General features: G+C 54.7%; 1 protein-coding gene across 1 annotated transcript in view; it reads right to left on the bottom strand.

The window, feature by feature from the left end:
* The window catches only part of LRP8 (low density lipoprotein receptor-related protein 8, apolipoprotein e receptor), a 70760-nt gene that overhangs the window by 22553 nt on the left and 25933 nt on the right, over positions 1–22274 (bottom strand). Inside the window, exons 5-6 of the mRNA XM_012722122.1 lie at positions 10250–10372; positions 3129–3257 (exon numbers count right to left, since the gene is read on the bottom strand). Of these exons, the coding sequence (XP_012577576.1) occupies positions 3129–3257; positions 10250–10372 (252 nt within the window). The remainder of the gene's footprint in view (positions 1–3128; positions 3258–10249; positions 10373–22274) is intronic.

Raw genomic sequence — 22274 nt, forward strand, 5'->3', positions numbered from 1 at the left:
GCAGCCGCGCTCGTCGCTGCCGTCGCCACAGTCGTCGTCGCCATCGCACACGAACACGGCGGCCAGGCAAGAGCGGTTGCTGCACTGGAACTCGTGCGGGGCGCACACTGTGCGGGACAGAGAGCCGGTCGGCCCGCCGGACCCCTCCCGGCGACCCCAGGCCCACGGGTCCCACTCCAGGGCCCAGACCCGCACCTAGGCAGAAGGAGCCCTGCTGCAAACGAGGTCAGGGCGGTGCTGGGTGATGGGGCAACACAAGGAGTCTCCCCAGCCTTTCTGGGGGGTGAGAGCTAGCCTATTGCCCACTGCATGGTGGGACAGGCAGCCTGTCTCAGAGCTCGGTGATGACCCTAGGAAATGATAATGTAATATGGCACCGGCTGTCCAGGGAACGGGTCTGAGCGGCTTCATGATAGCGCTGCACTGCCCTGCTCTAGTGCCCTGGCCTGGCATCGAAGGCCATGGCCTGGAGCCACGGCTCTGCGCCTCTCCTCACTCCTGCACACACACTAGGCCATATGCACACATGCCCACCTCCAGGCCTTCGCTGGAGCTGTTCCATCTGTTGGGCGCCCACCTCTTGTCCATCACTGTCTCTACATTACACAGTTGTGAATTTTCACCCTTCAAGGCTCACTTGCCACCTGTTTCATAAAGCCCTTCATGCTCCCCTGCTCGGGAAATGCCCCTCCTTCACAGCTTGCTCAGGTGTCTGGGTCTCAGGGCCTTCCCATCTGCTCCATGACCACACACTGCATGGGCATGGGTTTTGAGTTGACCCATCTTTGTCCTGAGGGCCTGGTACAGAGCCTCCTGCAGTGGGAGCGTGTGGCATGGATGGAAGCTGGACCAGCCCATGTGTGAGGAGTAATTCAGGGATATGCATTTGTTAAGGTCATGGGCCCTGCCTGGGGTACTGGGCTTCTTCTCTCAGGTGAGCTGCTCTGAGTGCACAGGCTGGGAGGGTCTTGGAGCCCACCAGCCCAGCTTCCAGGCAGTACCTGTAGAAACAGGCCCAGAGGGGAATAGCCTGTCCAGGGTTGCCTTGGTATTCCCTGCTGACAAGGGAATCAAAACTCAGGTTTGTGGATCACCTGTTCATAATCTTCCTCTCAGCTTTCTGGTCTTCCCCTCCCTTTCTGGAGTATAAGCTCTTTATAGGCAGCAACCTTAATAGCCTCTTTCACTACTTACACACAGGCTAAGAACCAGCCTAGTAGTGGCCCAGAAGGAAGCCTGGCTGCAGTCAGAGCCCGTGGCAAGAGGTAATGTGGTGGCAGCACCATATCTCTCCACATGGGGGCGCTCAGAGTCTGTGTTTTTATTTCTGATGGGAAAATGTCATTTTTCATAGTCATTGAACATAAAATAGAACGATGACTTCAGCTTCACAGTGTAGGCAGTTCATGTCATGTGTTGCTGACAGCTCTGTCAAGTTTCTGACAGTTGCATTTTTTCCCCTTCTGGGCTTTTAGGATGTTGGGGCATTGGTGGAAAAAGCAGAGTACTCTGTGAAGTCTGCCCTTCAAGATTATGCTGGTGCCTATTTTAGTTCCCTTCATTCCTTTCCAGAGAGGAGGACTCACTACATTTGGAGTTCTGGGGGGGAAGTACTTTGTACTGAGTTCCTCTAAGCTTTCACAGCTGGCAGTAACTTCAGGTTTCCCATTCTCAGGCCCAGACCCAGAGACCCCACTCCCAGCACTCACGAAAGGGAGAAGCACTGAGGGGCTCTTTTCTCTGACCAGGTGGCTGGGCTGGGAGTTAGAGCAGAGAAGTCCTGCAGAACTCCTAACACCTTATCTCTTATAATTAACAGGGTACATTTCTGCCACATATGTCCTAGTTAGAACTATTCCCACCCCCACAACAGTGGTGGATGGCTTTTTTTGACTGAGGAAAACATCTGATTATGGCAGTGTAAGGAGGAAAGAGGATTCTCATGGCCAGTGAAGCCCTAAAAAATCATTATTGCTGAAGGAATGAGCTCCTGCCAGCACTGGGGCTTTGAAACTGCTGGCTCCCGCCAGGCTTTTCCCATACCCAGGTCCCTCAGCTTCAGACTCATCCAAACTCCAGACTTAGAACCTAGAATGCTATGACGCAGAAACCTCCGGAGGAGATGGCATTTCCCCTGGGCCAGGAAGGATACAAATAGAGAGGCTGGTGGAGGGAGGCAGCAGGAAGGCAGTGGTGGCTAAGTGCCTAGCAGAATCCTGCATGTACCCCCCCCAACCCCCCCCCCCCCCCCGGCCAAAGTGATCACCCATATCTCAGCCTGGCCTCCAGCCTAGTTACTTGTCTCTCTAGTAATCACGACTTCCTAGAGGGAGGGTTGTGGGCTCCTCACTGTCCCTTCCAGAGCCTGGCTTTAGGCCTAGCACACAGTAGGTATCCACTGAATTAAAACAAGAGGCCCAGGTCTGCTCCCCACTGGTCCAGACCTGCTGACCCACCCCCTGGGAAAGAGATAATCCTGTGTTTGAAGCTCAGTGATGTGGAACTGTCCTAGTGGCCACTTCCATCTGTCCCTGCCGAGGCTGCTGGGAGTGTCTTCCCCACCTGTGACATTTGTGCTCAAACCTGAGATTTTAGCAACAGTCGTCCTTCATGCCACAGGAATCTGTCTACCTCTCTCCACCCCATCCCTGCCCGCCTTTGCCCGACACTGCCAGTGCATTGGCTCTGGCCACGACCAGTCAGCTCTGTGGCCCAGCCCTGGTCTCCTGGCGGATATCAGCAGAGATCAGCAGAGACTTGTGGAATGGATGAGCAGATGTCTGACATGGTTAAAAGCTCATGGACATTGCTGTGCGGACCTGAATTTGAATCTGTTCTATCATTCAACCTTGGGCACTTTTCCTCACTTGTCTGAGCCTCAGTTTCCTCACCCAAAATGGGGATGATAATGGTGCTTGTGAGGTGGTTGTGAGAATGAAAGAAGGAAATGTCTCCACAGTGCCTGGCCAATACTAGTGTCCTGATCATTAGTCTTTCCTCTCCATCTACCAACCCCTTCTACCCGCTCCTGTCCCCGAGAACCAGGCCCCCAACCCAGAAGTGGCTGCCACTCCCTGAGGCTGCCTGGCTATGCTTGGCAGACCCTGGGGACCTGACTCCAGACTCACAGGTGGCACAGCCGGCCTCATCCGCTCCACTCTCGCAGTCCTTCTCCCCATCACAGCGCCACGAGGCAGGCACACACTTGTGGCTGGTGGGTCCACAGCTCAGCTTCTCTGCAGGACACACCTGCTTGGCTGTGGAGGCAAACACAGTGCAGGGCTTAGCCAAGGTGGGCACAGTGCAAGACACCTACCAGTCGGTCCTACTGCCCGGCCCCAGGCCCTGGCAATCCATCAGGCCTTCCTGCCCCGTCTTTTCATCTGTGTAGAGAAGCCTCTGTCTGCCCCATGGCTCTCTAAACCCTACATCTGATCCCACACTGCTCTGCCTCCCTTCCTTTCATCCCACCATGGTTCCGCCTGACCCTGCCTGCTTCACGGGCCTTACCTCTCAACCTTTCAATCCTCCCCTTTAAGCACCAGTTACCATGGAGCTGCCACCTTGCTGCCATTTCCCACCTGTGTGCCTTGCACGCAGACATGCCCTGATGGGGTCTCAGTCTGCTTTCCAGATCAGTGACTCCATGAGCCGAACCTGTAGACTCGGAGGGGCTCGCTGAGCTCCTGACAGCTCGGTATGACCACTCTCTCCAAACCCGCCCTCCCGAGACAGTGCTGAGCCTGCTGCTGAGAGGCAGGGCCCAGTGGGACCACATAGCTATAATTACTGCAGCCACAATCGGAGGCTGACTCAATCAGGGGCCTGAAGCCCCAGGGTTGATTCTCAATTTGGAAGAAAGAATGAGAACCCCGATCAGGGCTGGGGGCAGCTTTCATTCTGAGTTTCCCAGGATGACCCACGTGACAGCCCCAGCTGAGGTAGATGCATCTCAGACCTCCTCCGTGGCTGGCTTCCTCTGGGGTACATACACAGGCCAGAACTTGGTGGTTTCTGAGATGTGCCAGGCACAGTGCTAGACTCTTACATTTAATCTTCACCTGTCTAATCCTAACTCAGCAGAGTGAGAATTTGGTCATGGCCTCCAACATGGAAGTCAAGGGCATGGGCTCTGGAGCCTGGTGCCTGGGTTTGAATCTCAGCTCAGTCATTCACTGGAGATGCAGCCTTGGCAGACAATCCTTATCTCTGTGCCAGCAAGGTGGGGATAATGCTATTCCAGGTGATTGGATTGTTGTGACAGCTGAGTTAATGCCTGTGAAGCTCTCAGAAGACACCCAGCCGAGTACTTTCTTAGTGATACCCACTCGTATTCTCTGCACGAACAGATGAGGACTTGAGGCCTGTCTATTTACTCAGTATCTGTTGGGCACCAACATGTGGTGGTGACTATGGTCAGCACTGGATGCCAGCCACCCAGCTGTGAGAATGCCAGGTCAGTCATGTCTGATGCCTGAGACTGGGCACAGTCCATTACACCCCGGAAGCAGTAGGTCACCAGGATCAATCCCTCTGATCTCAGATCAGTTCCCCTCCTTGTACTTCCATACCTGCTAGGAGAAGCCACAGGGATGGAGGAAAGGGCATAGACAAGATGGGGGTAGGGGGTAGGAGTTTGAGTCAAGACCCCTGTGCCCTATAATGCCATGGGAGAAGGACCTTAGACTCCAAAGTTATCCCTGCAAACACATTTCATGAAATATAAGGCCATCCACTGGGGATACAGGATTCTTACAGAACTTTTCCTTTACAGATACCTGTCGGGTAGAGTTCTGGAAAGCAGTGACATACAAAGATCTTTTCTAAAGGCCACTCCGGGCCATCATGCAGGGTGTGCAGGGCCTGGGAGCCCGGAGATGGGCCCTTCCACTCAGAGTGGGTACGGGGCTGTTAGAAGTATGGCTTCTTGGGCCCTGCTCATGCCAAGCACCCCATCCCAGTTCGCAGGGGCTTGCAGACATGTAGAACACCTCTAGCACTTTCACAGGAGTTAATTTAATTTATCTTTTAGACTTGCAGAATATTAACCAGGGGTTCTCAAGTGGAGTGGTGGGGGAGGCAAAAGGAATTACTAAACACAAATCCCTGGGCTGGGCCTGAGAAGTAGGATTCACTTTAGCATGAGCCAGCAATCAAGTGAGCTTTAATTAGAGCTGAAATGCTTCCAAGTGCAAATTCCAGGGACACCATTTACAAAGCTCAACACATCAGCAGCGCACGTGGGGCAGAGCACAGCAGCAGTCCTGCAGGTGAGCTCGCCACTTCACAGATGAGGAAACCAGGCTCAGAGAGACCAAGTAATGGCCCGCAGATGCCCAGCAGTGAGAAGCAGGACTGGAGCCCCGCCCTTTCCAATAAGCCACAGGCCACCCTGCAGGCAGAGAAGTGGCTTAAAACCAGCCCCAGACCCTTGGCCCTAAAGCCCAGCTGACAAAAATGACCCTTGACTGTCCACATCACTCTGGGGGCCTGATTTTGCAGACCCCAGGGCAGCAGGCAGCACCTGAATTTTTAATGAATATTTATACAGTTAATTGCATAACCTTTCAGCAAGGACAATGATTAAACAATCCGTCTGCTTCCTTTCTTTATAATTAATAAGACAGTTGCTGTGTCCCTAAATAGACAGCTCTAATTACGGCTCTCAAGGATGCAGCAGTACCTGACACTGGTCCTCCTACCCTCAAAGAGCCAAGGCACTGTCCTGAAATGCCAGGATGCCGAGGCCTGGGAGGTCATGGCACAGGCCTTGGAGTGACAGGAGACAGAGGGGAAGGGACCTACTACGGGACGCCAGTCTTCTTGGAACCTCACTGTGTCCCTCGCAAGGCAGCTCATCCCCAACCCCAGGATGCCAGCCTCACTCTCCAGGCTCCTGAGAGACGGGGCTGGGTGTTGACGAATCTCCTTAGAGATAGGTACTGTTACTACTTCCATTACAGACGAGGAGAGCAAAGCCCAGAGAAGGTAAGCCATCTGCTCCAAGTCTTGGGGTGAGGGTGAAGATGGTCCTCCAGCTCAGGCCTCTCAACTCTAAATGCACGGCTTCATTTACTGCACTTATCCAGTGCATGAGAGGAGATGGCCCTGCCGGACTCGCCAGTGTCTCTGAGGTAGAGGGGGTGACAGGAGGAAGGAGGCTCACTTCCTTCACTACCTTTGCTCAGGCAGAACAATGCTGGCTGTTGCCGTGCACTCTAGGGTAACAGAAGCCAAGGGCCCCCCCAGGAGCAGTCTGCAGGAGGAAGAGCAAGGGCTTCGGAAAGTAACAGGCCTGGGTCCAAATCTCTCATTATCACAGTCATTTTATCTCTCTGTACCCTGCTTCCCTTCATCCAAAAATGGAGTGACATAATTTCCTCGAGTTGGTGGGTGGTTTAAATGAGGAAACAGAAATCTCAGCACTCAGGATCTAGAGCAAACCCAGGGCTCAGGAAACAATGGTCCTTGTTTCATGTCATGAACTGCATCGGCGAAGGGCTATGGGGTGGCCCTCTGGACCTCAGCCTTTGGGGATGCGCTTTGAGAATCCACTGCTCTCCTCGATGTAGCCCCCACCCCAATGCAGTGTCTCCCCCACTTTCAGTCTCTCCTTTTCCTTTCCCCTCTCCTCCTCTGAGGTGATGTCCTGAGAGATGCCTTTGGCCTGTTACTAAGTATTCCCAGGTTCTGGGAGACAAGTGAAGAACCCAGTGTCTCAGGTATCAGGAAGCCTCCCAAGTCGGCAGGGGCCTGAAATTGCACCCTGAAGTGGCTGTGGACATTTATAAATTCCCTGAGAATCCTGTCCCAGAAATCAAATCCATTGACACTTTCTCTAATTCATAACTTTACAAATTAATAAAAAGGGCAGTATCTAGAATAAAAGGATATAGGTGCCTGATGGCTGTTCATTGAGTGAAGGTGTCTACAGTGTCAGGTCACGTGAGGTTTTGGGGTAGACAGCCTCCAAATGGTGACCTCCAGCTTCAGGGGCTGAAGCTGAACAGAGACTCAGTTTCTGGCCCTGGCAGCACAGCACAAGCCAATGCCACCGTGTAGCTGGGTCTGTCCCCAACTCGCCAGGTGATATCAGAAAATCATTGGATTTCCACCTCCTGGTCTGTAATAGGAAGATATGCTTAGTTTATCTGTGAGGGCCCCCCACCTACCAGGCAGAAAGGTTCTAAGATGCCTGAATAAAACCCCATCTTAATAAGCAGCACCCAGAATTGTTAACTCATTCACCTTGAACCAACCTCCTCCCCACCCCCCCATGCCCCTCCCAGCAGACACCTGAAGGTGGGTCAGAAGCCGTCCTCAATCAAGTAAGCTATAATTAGATATGAAATGCTACTTTCATTAGGCAAATGTCCCAGGCTTTCCTACGGTGACTCCTGGCTGCATTTGACAGACACCCAACTCAGAACCTGGGGGAATGCAGGCCAGCTCGAGGCAGCAGACATAGTGGGAGAATCGCAAGCATGGGCCCTTGCTCCCAAATCCCCTTCCCTCTCTGTGCAAGCTCACTCGCCCTACTTATACTATTTTAACATGTTACGTGGTATATGGCAGAGAGGCCTGGGGTCAAATTTAATTATAACGTAACTCTGCCATTTACTCTAGCACTGGCACTTTGTATGGGCCTTTTCAAAAATCTTGCTGCTCACATCCCTGTATGGTTGGTAAACCATTACTCCCATTTTATAGGTGAATAAACTGAGGCTTGTGGAGATCAGGCATCTTGCCTGAGGTAGGTCAGAGGACCTGACCCCAAATATATCAGACACCAAAACCACTACCCTACCCATTGTCTATAATTATTCTTCTAGGGTGGGGAGGTCTCTATCCTGGGAGCTGGCACGGACCCCAGGAACCTGGTAGGCTGTGGGGGTTGCTATGGCAGCACCAATTACATGGGCAGCAGTTTGGCTGCCGGGTTCCCACTCCGTCAGGAAGCTATGCGCAAACCTGCTGTCAGGTTCTACCTGACCCTTGCAGTCCCACTCTGGCCAACCTCCTCCAAGCAGCCTTCCCCAACCCCAGACTTTGCTTGCCTCTGACCAACCCAGCTACACAGAAAGTGGGATCCTGGACCCTGGGCCCCAGCAGGCAAATAGAGAATGTCTTAGAATCCTGAGTCCAAGCATCTTAAAGTCATGGTCTTCAGGATTCTAGAATGTTAGGAACGGGGGCCCAGAGAGGAGCAGCAGTGTAGGCAGAGCTTCATAGTAAATCCCCCCGAGAGCGCTGAAGAGCACCAGGCCTCCCAACTCCCAAGGTACCACAGGGCTGGTGCTCCCTCAGGGTGCTCTGCCTGCGGAGCCTGAGATCCCCAGGAGCCTGCCTTTTGTCATGGAAGGCGAGCAGGCCCGGGCAGCCCCTGAGTCCTGGAAACAAGGCCCTCAACTCCTTTGTGCCTCCAGTTGCTCAGCTGTCAACTGACAGGGCCCTGCAGCTGGGTACCAGGTAGCCAGGGAGGCAGGAGGGGTGAGGTAGGCGTGTCCCCTCCTGGAAAGGCACATGGGCTGGGAGAGGGAGAACAGGAAATGCAGGGTGGAGTGGGGAAGGAGGGAGCCAAAAGGGAGGATAAGGAGAGGGGCAGGCTGCTAACGGGACAGGAGTGGGCGGGGCCCCGAGGGCACTAGAGGAAGATAAGAAAAGACATCAATGCAAAGGAGACTGGAGGAAGAGGGAGCACAGCTCTCAGGCAGCAGGAAGCACCCCAATAATAACCATGAGGGTCCCCTCTGCTCCCAGTGTCACTGCCACAGTGGAGTCTGGAGCACTGAGCCAGCGGGCACTGCTGGAAAAGTCCCCTGTGATCACAGCTCCCCACTCCAAACACAACTCCGGGGTGCACACAGCACTGCACCTTTGACACGGATCTGAACCTGACCCAGCCTCAGTTTCCTCCTCTCCAAAGGGGGGTCCATTCTATCCTGAGCCTGCCAAGAGGGGGAGAATCACCAGTGGGTGTGGCTGGGCTTTGTTCCCTCTGAAGCTCAGGACAAAAGGCTGGGCCTCCCTCCTTAGTCCCCCACCTCCAAGACAGCGGGGAGGTTGGTTGCTTGTGGGGTGAGGAAAGGGTAGGGCTTGCAGCATGACCAGGAAAGCAGGAGCAGCTGTGCAAGGAAATGAGGGGCCCCTTGTCTCAGGCGGGATCGCACGGGCTCTCCCTTTCTCTCTTTTTCTTTCTTTCATGGAGACTGGTAGGTCTGTTGCTAGGAGACAAGGAAACCCAGTTATCACCAGCCTCAGCCCTAGATGGGACGCTGGCCTCCATTGTCCCAGCCTCTCCCTCTGGGGCGACTGTGACCCCTAATGGGATCAGAGACTGTGACTCACAGGTCCCACCAGCCCCACCATCCTCCACGTGCTCCTCTCAGCCCCTCCCACCAGCCTTTTGTCTCAGGCTCACTCTGCTGGAGCGCTGCCTCCAGACCACAGGGTCCCTCCCGCCCCCTTCTCATCGCCTTTTTAATTTAACAAATGTCACGGAATGACCTGCCGGGTGTACATTTGCTTTGAGGATTAGGGCCTGGAAAAGAAATCATGGAGATATAAAGCCCAGTGAGAGGGAGGCAGGCCCTGGGCGAGACTCTGCCTCCACCTCACCCCTTGCTGCCTTTGCAGCCACCCTGCCTGCCAGGGGTCCAGGGCTCCTGGGCTCAACCTGTCCAGGGCAGAGCTAGAGCCTTAAAGTCTCAGCTGGGTGACCCTGGGCAAGTCGCGCAACCTCTCTGAGGTTTAGTGTCATCCTCTGCAAAAGTCAGAAAATTGAATGTATCTGCTTCATGAGGCTGCTGTGGGGATAAGACGAATTAATGCACAAAGAGCTTAGCACAGGGTCTGGCACTCAGACAAGCTTAATAAGCAATATCTCTCATGACTACTGGAATGATGATCAACATCCCCAAGAAAAACAGAGGGAGTCTGCAGGAGGTCTAGAGGATGTGCTATGGCTACTTCTGCTGTGTGCCATGGATGATCTGAAGGGCAGTTTCTGGTTGCAGGAACCATGGGCACAGGGTCCAACCTGTAAGAGGGCTGTGAAGAAAGCCCAGGAGTGGATTACTGGAACCAGGAACCAGATACCGCCAGGAGCTCTGAGGACAGGGCAAAATGTGGTTTGGGGGCTCTGTTTGTCAGGTCACTCATTTGAGCCTCCTTTCTCCAACCAGGACATCTGAAACAGGAGACAGGCCCGGATGGAGGCCCCTCCCCAGTCCAAGGGGCCGGAACTCACTGCAAGTTGCCTTGGATTCATCGGAGCCGTCGGCACACTCCTCCTCGCCATCGCACTTCCACCGCTCAGGGATGCAGTGGCCGTTGTCACAGGTGAAGTCACTCTCTGAGCAGGTCTTCTTGGCTGCAGGGAAAGGAGAAGGTACAGGAGGTTTTCCTAGGACACAGAGCCAGGTGGCTCCAAAGTACAAAGAAAGATGTGAACGCTGGACCACATGACCACCCACAGCCCCATGGGGCTGTGAAGTAATTCGCTGACCAAGGAGGGGACAGGAAAGTATTATTTGTCCCACAGGTATTTACTGACCACTAGGTAGAGACACATAACACCTGGCCCTGCCCTCCAAGTCCTGGAGGTTAGGTCCACTAAAGAAATGCCTGCTGTCATTCCTTTCACTTACCCCAAATTCAGTTCCACTGTTACCACCTCCAGGAAGCCTTCCCTGACCACCTAGAGCTGATGCTTTAGCCCCTTCAACTAATTCTCCTTTACTGCCTGGCCTGCTCCTCCCAGCCAGTACAAAATCAAAGCCCCTTCTGCAGTCACCAGGAAGCTGGTGATAATGAATTCTAAAAGCAGATGGTTACTTTGTGGCAAGATTAATGAGCTATGACAATACATTAAAAGGATTATACACCATGATAAGTGGGATTTATTCTAGGCATAGAAGGATGGCTTACTATCTACAAGTCAGTGTGATCTGCCACATTAGCAAACTGAAGGATAAACATCAATAGATGGAGAGAAAGCATTGACAAGAGTCAACATCCACTTATGATACAAACTCTTTAACAAAGTGTGTATAGAGGAAACAATGACCATGTATGATAAGCTCATAGCTAACATCATACTCAGTGGTGAAAACTTTCCCTCTTAGATCAGAAACAAGACAAGGGTCGACTCTCACTACTTTTGTTCAACATAGCATTGGAAGGCCTAGCCAGAACAATCAGGCAAGAAAAAGAAATAAAAGGCATCCAAATTTGAAAGGAAAAAGTAAAACTGTCACTATTTGTAGATGATATTTTATATAGAAAACCCTAAAGACGCCACTAAAAAAGTTAGAACCAATAAGTTCAGTAAAGTTGTAAGAAACCAACTAAATACAGAAACCTGTTGCATTTCTACATATTAACAACAAACTACCAGAAAGAAAACCATCTCATTTATAATCACACGAAAAAGAATAAAGCACCTAGGAATAAATTTATAGAACCAAGGAGGTGAAAGTAAGACGCTGATCAAAGAGAATTTGACCTTCACATAGAGGGGTTGAATCCCAGCTCTGCCTCGTTCTGTCTGAATGACCTTGGAGATGTTACTTAACCTGAGTCTCTGTTTTCTTATCTGTATAATGGGGAGAAGAAAACAAGGGCTCTGAGAGGAGTAACAAACTATAATGCATGAAGAAGTAACAGATCCTGGCATATAGTAGACGCCGTATGCAGCAGCTACAGTTTTTTTTTTTTTAAAGATAATTTTATTTATGCATACAGAACTGGAATACAGGCCAGAGGAGCAGGGGTGGTAAGAGGATTCACTAGAGACAGAGTGGGGAGCGAGCAGATTGATTGACAAAGTACACTGCTGAGGGGCACAGCGGGCAGGTCAGGAGAGGTCTGTGGCACTGTATGGGTCACCTCCAGGGCTGGGGAGCGAACTTGTGCTGAAGTGGCTTTAGCTTTTCAGTGTTGTTCTTTAACCTGCTGCACCACCAGGGAAGGCCCAAGCTACAGCTGTTTTAATGATTTGAGTCTTAATAGAAGCAAAGGAAATGGGCCTTCTGCTGCCCTCAAAGGGACTTGCATCGTAGGCTGAGATGTCACAGTTGGTGGCAGGACTGGGGGAAAGCACCTGTGCACTGGCTGATGCGCCTCCAGTTTAGGGACTGTTCCAGGCAGCACCTGGATCTGACTGGAGGGGCCCTGACTGCATCTCACTGCCCAGTGTCTTCTCCCACACCTCCCAGAAAGCTCCTTTGTGGTCAGCTTCAGGCTATGTACACCCTCCCCTGGCCCTCTGGCTGCCCCCAGGCCACGTGACTGCTGGTCCTGTGAAGAGCAGCCTGGCTGGGGTTTGGGGACAGCACTGGGTCTCCTGACTCCGTCTTATTCCTGCCTCTCTCTTCAGTGCAACCCTTTCAGGATAGCTGCGTTGTAAGATGAGTTTTCTTCACACTTTCTTCCTTAGGACACCACCTGTTTTTGCAGGGCTAAAGAAAACCGGGGACTCAAAGTCTATACAGAAATGGGGAACCTAAAGTCCAGAGAGGGGAAAGAGTTAGTCCCTCTCTGGGAAACAGCCAGGCAGGGGTCAGAACTGGCTCTCTTGCCTCCAGGGGCCTTCCTGAGCCAGAGGAGCCACTGTATGTAACAGAAACAAATCCTGCCTTTTGGTAAATCATGGCCCATGATCACCCAAAGTGAGAATATTATAAACTACAGCACATGGGGGCATTTCCTAATAGAGACAGTGAAGCATTCTCTCATTAAAAGCACCCCCAAAAGAAACGTATATCCTAGTGTTTTCTTATTCCTGTTCCAACATTCTGAGTCCCTCTGGTGTCCGGTCTCTTTGCTAGTTGCTTTCCTCTGAGACCTCACAACAAAGGACTAATGATGTCTCCACTTGACACACAAGGAAATCCAGGGTCAGCAGTGCTAAGTTACATGCTGAGGTCACATCTGGGTGGGAATGGACCCATCATTTGAACTCACAGTCAGATATCCCTTTTCCCCATGACTACTCCCCCAAAACTCAGCAGCATCACCCTCTCTGGGTGACCCCAGGCAAGTAAGTTCCTTTCCTTAGGGCCGGCAGGGATTGTTGCTTTCAGATGGAACAGTGCCACAGGACAGAAAGGCAAAAGGACTCAGGGAGCACCCCGGAGTCAGGACTTTGCATGTAATGAGGTCAACAGCTCCTCACAAGAGGCTACATAAGCCTGCGTGAGATCAGGGCTGAGCTGTCTTGTGGGGCTGCCACAGTCAGCCATGCCCAACCCTCATTCTTTGGGCCTTGGCAGCTTTGGCTTCAGCTCCCAGGGTGATACCCCAGCTGGGCTCGAGGTTGTGGCCCTGTTTCCAGGGATTTATGTCCCCCCATGTCAGTCTGCCTGCTGGACAATGCTCACCTCTGTGAGTCACTGTACTAAGCCTAGGAACGTACATAGCCAGCCAGCGTCTGCGACATCATAATCTGATGCCATGGCAACAGATGGCTGCCACAAAGGATTTGGAATTCCAGAGGCTGGTGGTGCAGGGCCAACCCCAGGACAGATTGGAGGAGATGGGAAATCCGGGACAAAGAAAGCAGGCACTGCTGTTTATAAGAACATAGGCCAAGGATGGCGTCCACGGTTGTTCAAAATCTGCTCTGCTACTTGTGGGCTGTGTGACCTTTTGTAAGTAACACAACTTCTCTGAGCTTCACTTTCTTCATCTGCATTCAGGAATAATAGCCCTGCTGTGCCAAATACACAGGGTGGTTGTGAGAACAAACAGGCTGAGGAACGTGCCAGGGCTATATAAACTAGAAAGCACAGAGGGTTTGAGGACGTAAGCATCCTCAGCTGCTGTGTATGTGACACTGGCTTGCCTCCACAGGAAGTGGAGGTGTGGCGCTGACTGAATCTCAAGCCCCTCTCAGCACCCAGAGACTGTGATCTTGTGAAATGATTATGATCACTCAGCAACTCCCAGCTTCTCCACCCCCAGAGGTGGCCTTCTCTAAGACAATGCGCATCCTTCACACCACTGTTGCCCACCCACTCTCATCCCACAGCCCCTGTGCACACAGCGGGCTTCAGAACAAAGATTAATCAGGACTGCCTGGTGGAGCAGCTTGGTGTGGCTTCCTCTTGGCAACCAGAATGCTCCGTCATGGCAGAGCCTTGAAGTTCTGTGAGAACGGTTCTCCCTTTCCGTAGGTTGGAAAGCCGGGCCAGAGAGAAGCAGCTGCTCAAAGTCACAGCCTGTGTCTGCGGGGAGGTTGCACCGGAACCCAGGTGTGGTCAGGGCACGGGAGAGGGCCACCCACCCAGTGCAGGGCTCAAGGAAGCTTTCCTGGCAGAGGGAAGAGCTCTGTGGGAATGAGGAGGGCACTGAAGGGCACTCCAAGGAAAGGGATAACAGGGCCAGCCTGCAGGGGAGCCAGCAGACTGACCACTGGGCTGGAGAGGAGCCAAGTGACAAAGGACCTGGGAGCTCCAGGACTAGGCCAGGGGCTAACCCGTGCCTCCTGGCACCAAGCAGCCTCTCAGAGGACCGGCGTGGGGCCTGCTTTCCTGAGCTCACCTGGACTCATCCGGCCTCCACTAAGCCCAGCGCTGCTGCTTAGCAGCCAGCAAGGCTCATGGCTCCAAGCTGCCGGGGCTTCCTTGAGGATTCAGTGGGCCAGCAGGGGCAGAGAGAGGCAATGACAGGACAGAGAACAGGAGTGGCCATTCACCCTGGTATTTGGGGTAAGACCCTTTTATTCCCCCTAGGAGAGGCCTGGCACCCACTGAAGCACTACAGTAAAGATTCCTGACTGGCTTTGTTTCCTCCAGCACTACCCAAACTAGTGTAGCCGAGGAACTTCTTTATGGGGTGCCACGTAATTTCCTAAGAAACAAGGAGTTCTGCAAACCACACCTGAGGAAACACTGCTGTAGTGTAACTCTTCACCCTATAGAAAGATGAGGCCCAGAGAGGGGATGGACTGGCCTGTGGTCAAACAGCGGAGGCTGGCACCCAGCCTTCTGTCTCAGGGCCGGCTCCACCACATCATGAAAAATAGATGTTTGTGAGCACTCGGCCCAGAGTGAAGCTGGGGGCACTCCCCAGTCTCTAGAGCAGTCACCCAGAAGAGAACCTGGGGTGGGGGTTGATGTCAGGTCACATGAACAGCAGCTGAGACCGATGTCAAGGATGCAGACTGCGCCCTCCAGTTTCTGCACACAGTGACGGGGCCCAAGGATAATTCTTTGAGGGTGGACCAGGGCAAGGCAGATTTGGCTCAACATTGTTGCTGAGGCACGTGGAGTCCCTTCTGCTAGTTGAAAGATGAGTGAGCAGAGATGTAAATAAAACCCACCTTGGAGCCCAGGGCGGAGAAGGGACTTATCTGCTCCTTCGTCCTCTCTCAGGCCTGGACCAGCACCGGGTGGCCTGGCTCCGGCCCTGCAGCCCAGCCCTAAGGCAGCTGGGCCACTTGTAGCCTGGTCGGGAGATGAAAGGGCTGCTCCCCCCTTGGTTACCCTTCTACAGAGCTCGCCAGGGCTGGCGTTGCCAAGACGACCGCTGCCAGTGGGATGAAGATCCGGGGTGGGGGCAGGGGGCGTGCCAGCCCGCCCCTGGCCTACTAACCTGGCAGGCAGATTTAAATGACAGCCCAGGAAGCTACTATTAAACTGTCACCCCAGTCAACAGGACGACAGACCCGGAGTGTTCTCTGGCTGTGGCAACAACACAGCAGGAGTGAGAAGGGGAGGAGACGGTGGCCCAGAGCAACCTGCACCCCCTCCCGAGAGGCCCTGCTCACCCGCCGGCCACAGCCACCCTCTCGGGCTGCAGCGGGTCCTGGCACAGAGCCGCAACACAGTGCAGAGGCTGGAAACTTTATTCTTCCTTTTTAAGCAGAGGACCTTTCCCCAAGTGAAACCCCAACATATAAAACAGATTCAAGAAATGGAGCTAGAAGCCGGGCAGGGGGGACCCCATTAGCTGTTTCCCCAGCCCTGGCCGGGTCACAAGAACCTGGGCTCCCTGCCCATCACTGGCAGCTCTGGGGTCCAGCAGCTCTGGGTTCAAACCTGAATCCCTAAGAACTCTTGGTTAAAGATCCCAGAGGCCTGACAGAATATTTAGAAGAGCTCCGATGGGCTTACGGCTTTAACTCTTTGCGGGCCTGAGGCTCTGTGGCTGGACCACCCAGACCTGCCCCCATGGGTGCCGGACAGGACTCAGCACAGCTACCATGGAAGCCACATGTAGATACGCTGGAGCCAGTCCCCACCCCATGCCGGAGGGAGAGTGTCTGAGTCCAGCGCCCACATGCTGACAGTCCGTCTCAAGGCTGCCAGTGCCAGGAAGGCAGACCATTCCCACAGTGCCCACGCCCACAGCGCGTGGTGGGCGGGGCTCGGCGCCGCTTTGTGCTGCCCAGCGGGCTCCTGGGCTCGGCCACCACCATCCATCAGCAGGTGACATCCGAGTCCACTTTCTGCCCACCCTCTCATCCCACCTGGGGTGCAAGGGGAAATTTCAGAAGCCACAGCAGTTGAGGGAGGGACAGGCATGGGGAGGGGGGAGCATGGGGGCATGACAGGGTGTGGGCGGTGAGGGCATCCTTGCTTTGGACTTGAGCAGCTCCCCTTAATACGCTCCAGGTTCTCTCCTGCCCCAGGCCCATTCCATTAGGGAGCTACGCATGTTTAGCCAGTTCAGCCCCTAAGCCAAAAACCAAAACAACGTAAGAAAGAGATGTGGAAACGAGGCTTGGAGGGGCTGGAGGCCCGAGGGGAGACTGGATGCAGGCAGGCACAAAGCCCCTCTTCCTGGGGACGTGGCCCAGACCTCCTGGCTGGAGGAGGGCCCTGCTCCACGTGCAGCTGAGGGACATCGGTAGTGGCAGTGGCCTCTGGCTGTGGCAGAGGACACAATATTGCAGCTGAGCTACCCACACCTGTGTCCCAAGTGGAGGGTCTCCAAGCTTCCCTCCGCTGGGGTCTATAAGGAGCAGGGAGTGACGGTGGCTGGCACCCTGGCCTTGCCTTCCTCCCAGGTGTGTGTCACTGCCCAATTGTGATAGGGTGCTGGGGGTGGGGGGCACCGTGCCTGTAAGCACGGACTCCCAAGAGATGATTACTGCGAGACCCGAGAGAGGATGCTGGAGAAAGGACGGAGGCGATGGGGTGGCGACTGGAAGGCTCGGAGGCTCTCAGGAGCCTCCCCAGCTGCCTGCCTGCCTGTGTACGCAGCCCTCTGCTTCAGCATTAAAGGCCTGTCAGATCTACCGAGGGCCCCAAGATTCCGTTATCCATCTGCCTGAATCAACAGCGTCCAGCCAGAGCCCTGCGTGGCTCCCGGCATAACGCCAGCTGCCCCTCTGCTCCGCCGGGGAGTACCTGGCTGGCCCCTGTGGGACTCAGCCTTCTCTGACCTGGGGCTTTCCTGTCCAGCCTGCCCAGTCTGGCATGCTGGACACAACAGATAAGGATGTGGGGGAGACTTCTTGGCCAGCAGGGTCACAGTCAGACTGGAAGCCAGGCCTGTCTCCTCTGGTCCAGGCGTCTTTCTTCAGTGTCCACAACCCAGACACCACACAAGCCTTCCCGTCACTGCATCTCGGTGTGCTCCTCACCCCGCCTCACACAGGGTCTGACCCTGTGCCTCAGAGCTCTACCGGGTCGCACAGCCTCTTCCCATGCGGGCCTATTTCCTTACGTGGACAAGACTTTAAGACTCTGGGGCTGTGACTGAGACCCCCAGCTGGACTGTGCAGTTCTTGGTGTTGCCGTGGGCCCCACTGGAAGGGTCACCTGGGGCTTTCCACAGCCAAGTCCTTCCCCAGGGCCCAGCACATCCCCAGTTGCTCTGACCCTGGCCTCACTGTCACCAAGGGAGGTCCAAGCCCTTGCTGGGGTATGTACGACTCCGTGTCGCCACCAGGAAGGTGGCGTCGCCGAGGGACAGACGACAAAGGGGTCTTCCTGTCATAGTGATTTGTGGACACAGGAGGTACTGAGCCAGAGACAGCTGTGGGGAAGATGGGTGTGGGGGAGAAGTGCATGGGTCAGCAGAGAGGGTCTCCAGATGGCGCCTGCACTCTGGGGCACAGGGGGTGCTGCCTAGGGGAGTAGGCAAGCAGTGCGGAGCCCTGCCAGCCCCCCAAGCTCAGGCCAGTGCCACTCTGGACTTGGTCTGGACTTGGCAGAAGGAGATAGCCACGGGAAACGCATGGGCCTCCCAGTAGAAGCGGCCAGAGAGTAGGAGGCCTGACCGGAAAACCCTCCTCAGTGTCCAGCCAGAGTCCTGTGTGGCTCCCAGCCTCATGCTGCCCCTCCACTCCGCCAGGTGGAGCCCCAGTGGGACTCAGCCTCCTCTGACCGGGGGCTTACCTGTCCGACCTTAGCCAGGCTGCGGAGCTGGAGGAGCAATGATTCTCCACCCTTAAACAGTCCTCAGACCCTCCCAGGCCCTGTCTGCCTGCCACCAGCCCCGAGGGGCGGAGCAGCTGTGCAGTGGAAGGAGAGGCTCTAGCGCTCATCCCAGCCCTGCTCTGCCACCAGCACATTGGGCGGCACTGCACAGCCCTCTCTGGGCCCTGCTGCCTCCACCTCTGCTGGCTCGCAGGGCAGAATTCTGTAGCTAGCAGCAAGAGGCCAGGCCACAGCGGCCACACGCCCTAGTCAGTAAACATCGGGTTTCCTAAGGCCCAAGAGACCTGAAGTCAGGTGGCACCAGGTAGTGAGGACAGAGTGATGGCCCCGCCTGTCTGGGAGGGGCAGCCCTCCCTCCCCTCCGCCCCCCCTCCCAACTAATGTCCATGCAGCACCCTCCCCTGCTGGCAGCAGCTAAAAGCCCCAGGAAGCAGCCTGGACTGAGTGGAAAATGCAAATGCTTTCACCAATTAGGCTGGTAGGAGAAGAGTGGAGAGGAGCCCCACTGGGCCATCCTGGTGACAAATGGGTAGCAACACCCCGTTATAGGGAATCCATCTCCTGGGGCTGGCCTGCACTCTGCGCTAGGGCACCCCAGGTGGGCGGGCAGCTGCGAGCGCTGGCTTCCAGGAGGGGCAGCAGGTGTGCTGCCCAGTGAAGAGGACAGCAGCACACGTTCAACAGGCGGGCACGCTTGCTGCGCGCTGGGAGGGAAGCAGGGGCCACAGAGGCGAAGGGCCTGGAGCTGTGGACGGACTGAACTCAGCAAAGCCGAAGTTAAGCCTGACACGACAGGGCCCATGTCCTCATTGGACACGGCACTGAGGGACATGCTCAGAGCGCAGGCCCCAGCCCTGCGGCCCTGCTCTTCACAGCAGCTCCATAAGGTGGGCCAGAGGTGGGGGGCAGTTGTCACTCTTTGAGAAATGAGGAAGCAACGCTCTTTCAAAAGGCCGTGGGCCACCCCAAGTTCCCAGAGCTGGAGGCAGGACCAGAACCCAGGTATCATGCTGTGTGAGGAAAGAAGAAAATGAGGCTGGGACTTCCCTGGCAGTTTACAGATGAGCTGAGGTGACAGAGATCACAGATACTATGCCCACAACCCCAAAACAAGATTAAATAGTCCTGGTTAGATACTATGCCCACAACCCCAAAACAAGATTAAATAGTCCTGGTTAGAATCAAGGGCAGAAAGAGTGTGTGTGTGTGTGTGTGTGTGTGTGTGTGTGTGTGTGTGTGTGTGAGAGAGAGAGAGAGAGAGAGAGAGAGAGAGAGAGAGAGCTGGTTATTTCCCCCCTCTGGGCTTCAGTCCCCCAGCTGAAAAGGACTTGGGTGTCCAAGCCATCACCAGTGCCTCCCCTCTCTTCAAGTGAGGGGAGCCACTGAAGGGGAGGAGAGTAGAGCTGGGAGTCATTAAGTAGGACCTCAAATAATGGGGTGCTTTTGGCTTGCGGGCAGGAGTGACTGGGGGAGGGGCAGGGTATATAGAAACCCTGAGAAATCTTGTTTGATTCAGAAGGAAATGGCAGATTCTAATGCAGATGGACAAGTGGTCTCTTGTGGCCTCTTAGTGCATTGGGAAGGAAAAGGAGTCCATTCTCTGAAGCCCCTTAATACCCCAGAGGATGGTTCCAGCAGGAAGTATAAGCAAAACTTTTGGAAGACACTACCCCTGTGTCCCCACACTCTGCCTACTCTCCCTCATCACACTGACCGGCCCAACAGCCTGCAGCTGTGCCAACAGCAAGCAACTAGGATTCTGGGCCCACTGGTATGATTTACGGGGAGTCACTTCATTTCCCAGAGCCCCATGACATGCGGCCGATAACAACTGTACCCCTCAGAGCTCACAGATACTGAAACTACAGGTGAACTGTAGGCCCACAAAGGGGACCAGGTTCTTGGTGCTGATGGGTGTGTTTCATACCATTACCACCCACTCCAGCTTTCCTGCTGGAACTTTGGAGGAGAGCGGGGTTGCCTGCCTGTTAGCACGGGAGAGGGCTGGGACAAGTGGGCAAGGGGCTTGGCTCAGATGGGGAACGTTTCTGGGCCCCCTGAGGGTGGCCAGGGCAGACTAGGGGTCCCGGATGGGGTGGGTTTGGGAGGAGCCAGAAGCATCCCGCAGAGCGGGCCAGGCAGCCGGCTGCGGGAGGTAAGTGGAAGCCATCAGGGTCTCTCTGCCGCACTCCATCAGCATCAACAATCAATAATCGACACCTGTGGTCTTCCACGCGGGCTGAGGCAGCACCTGGAGCAGGTGTGGGGTGGCCAGTGGGCGCACCTGAGAGACACATAAGGGCGGCGGCAGCGCCCAGAGCGAGGCGGCAGAGCTGTGCCCGAGGGGTGCGGTAGAGACCAGCGAGGTGACCACACGAGAACGCCAGCAAGCCCCAAAAGGGGAGAGATTTGCTGGGGCTAGGAGGCCTCCCAGCCCCCCAGCTTCCTGTCCCCCTCGTCTCCCCACCCTCTCCATTTCACTGCAAATGGTGTAGGAAGATCACTAAGCCTGAAAAAGCCAGCAAGGGCTCCAGGACCCCTCCTTTCCCCGTCTGCCTGGATCATAGAGAACCTAGAGCCATCTTGTCTGACCCTCATATCTCATAACGAGGGAACTGAAGCCAGTGAAGGCCGGAACAGCTTCCCAAGGCAGCCTCGGCCGAGCAATTCCACTCGCTCCCAACACCCAGCCACGGAGGGCAGCCGCAGGGAAGGAGCCGGAGAACCGAGGGCCGAGTCTCCGACCCCAGGAGAGGATCTTGGCATCTGAAAGCACAATTTAGAAGCACTCAGCCCCGCACTCAGCCCCAAACGGCCCAGTGTGAAGACGATGGATTCGCACAATCTTTTCATGGCGAGCATCTTAAACTCACAGGCGCAGAACAGACCCCGAGAAGCTTCCACTCACAGAACCCTGCCCCGCGCTGGGTCGCCCAGGCCTGCCCTGCCCTTCCCCCACCGGAGCGGCGTCCTCTGTTCCCACCGCTGACATATGGTCATTCCGCCTCCTTGAATGCTCTCAGTGACAGGGGACTCGGTCAGCTGTGCCGGCTGGAGGCTGGACACGTTCCTTCCTCTTGAACAGGGAGGGAAATAAGTTCTCCACAGGAGATCCCCACTTCGTACAAATGGATTTTTCACCCCTCCTTGTTCTTTGGCTCTGGTCGGAAAGATTCCTAGGGAAGTGGAAAAGAGCCAAGAGCTGCCACCAAATGACTTTAACCAGCAGACAGGCTGGTAATGGGTTTCGGTGGGAAAAGGGAAGGAGAGGGGCGATTAATTCCAACTTGCTATGTGATAAAGGAAATTAAGGCATAATACTGAGGAGGCAGCAGTTCTACCAACCTGCGCGGAATACCAATGACTTCAGGCTTCTCAAAATTGCTAGAAATAAAGAGAAAACCCCCAAAGAGAATGTGACTATGGCCCAGGGCTCATCTGGATTAGGCTGTTTGTTTGCCCTGGCACCCTAATGATGGGAATGAGGGAAAATTCCCCGTTTCCCGGGAGACGGCTAGGCCAGAGTGGGGGAGGAAAGGCTGACCCACGCGTTGCCACCGGACCGCCTGGCAAGTGCTCAGAGCAGAGGGGTGCTGGACCCACTTCAGGGCGAGCTCGGTGCAAAGGCCCTTGCACCTGCCTTTGCCCAGCCCTGTCCGCGCACACCCTTTGTCCACTGTCCTGGAGGGAGTCTGGAGGCCAGCTTCTGGTGACCCCACTTGTAACTGCAAAGTGTGAGTTCTCTGCTGCTGGAGCCCAAAGAATCAAGCAGGAGGCCTCTGGCACACCAGGTGCCCTGCTGTGTGTTGGCAAGCCCTGTGGTCAGGTAAGACTTTTGGGGGCGGGCAGAGGTTCAGTCTCAGGGTGTTGGTTCTATGGGCT

This window comes from Condylura cristata, unplaced genomic scaffold (genome assembly GCF_000260355.1).
Source record: "Condylura cristata isolate star-nosed mole 26May11 unplaced genomic scaffold, ConCri1.0 scaffold00008, whole genome shotgun sequence".
Classification (NCBI taxonomy): Eukaryota; Metazoa; Chordata; class Mammalia; order Eulipotyphla; family Talpidae; genus Condylura; species Condylura cristata.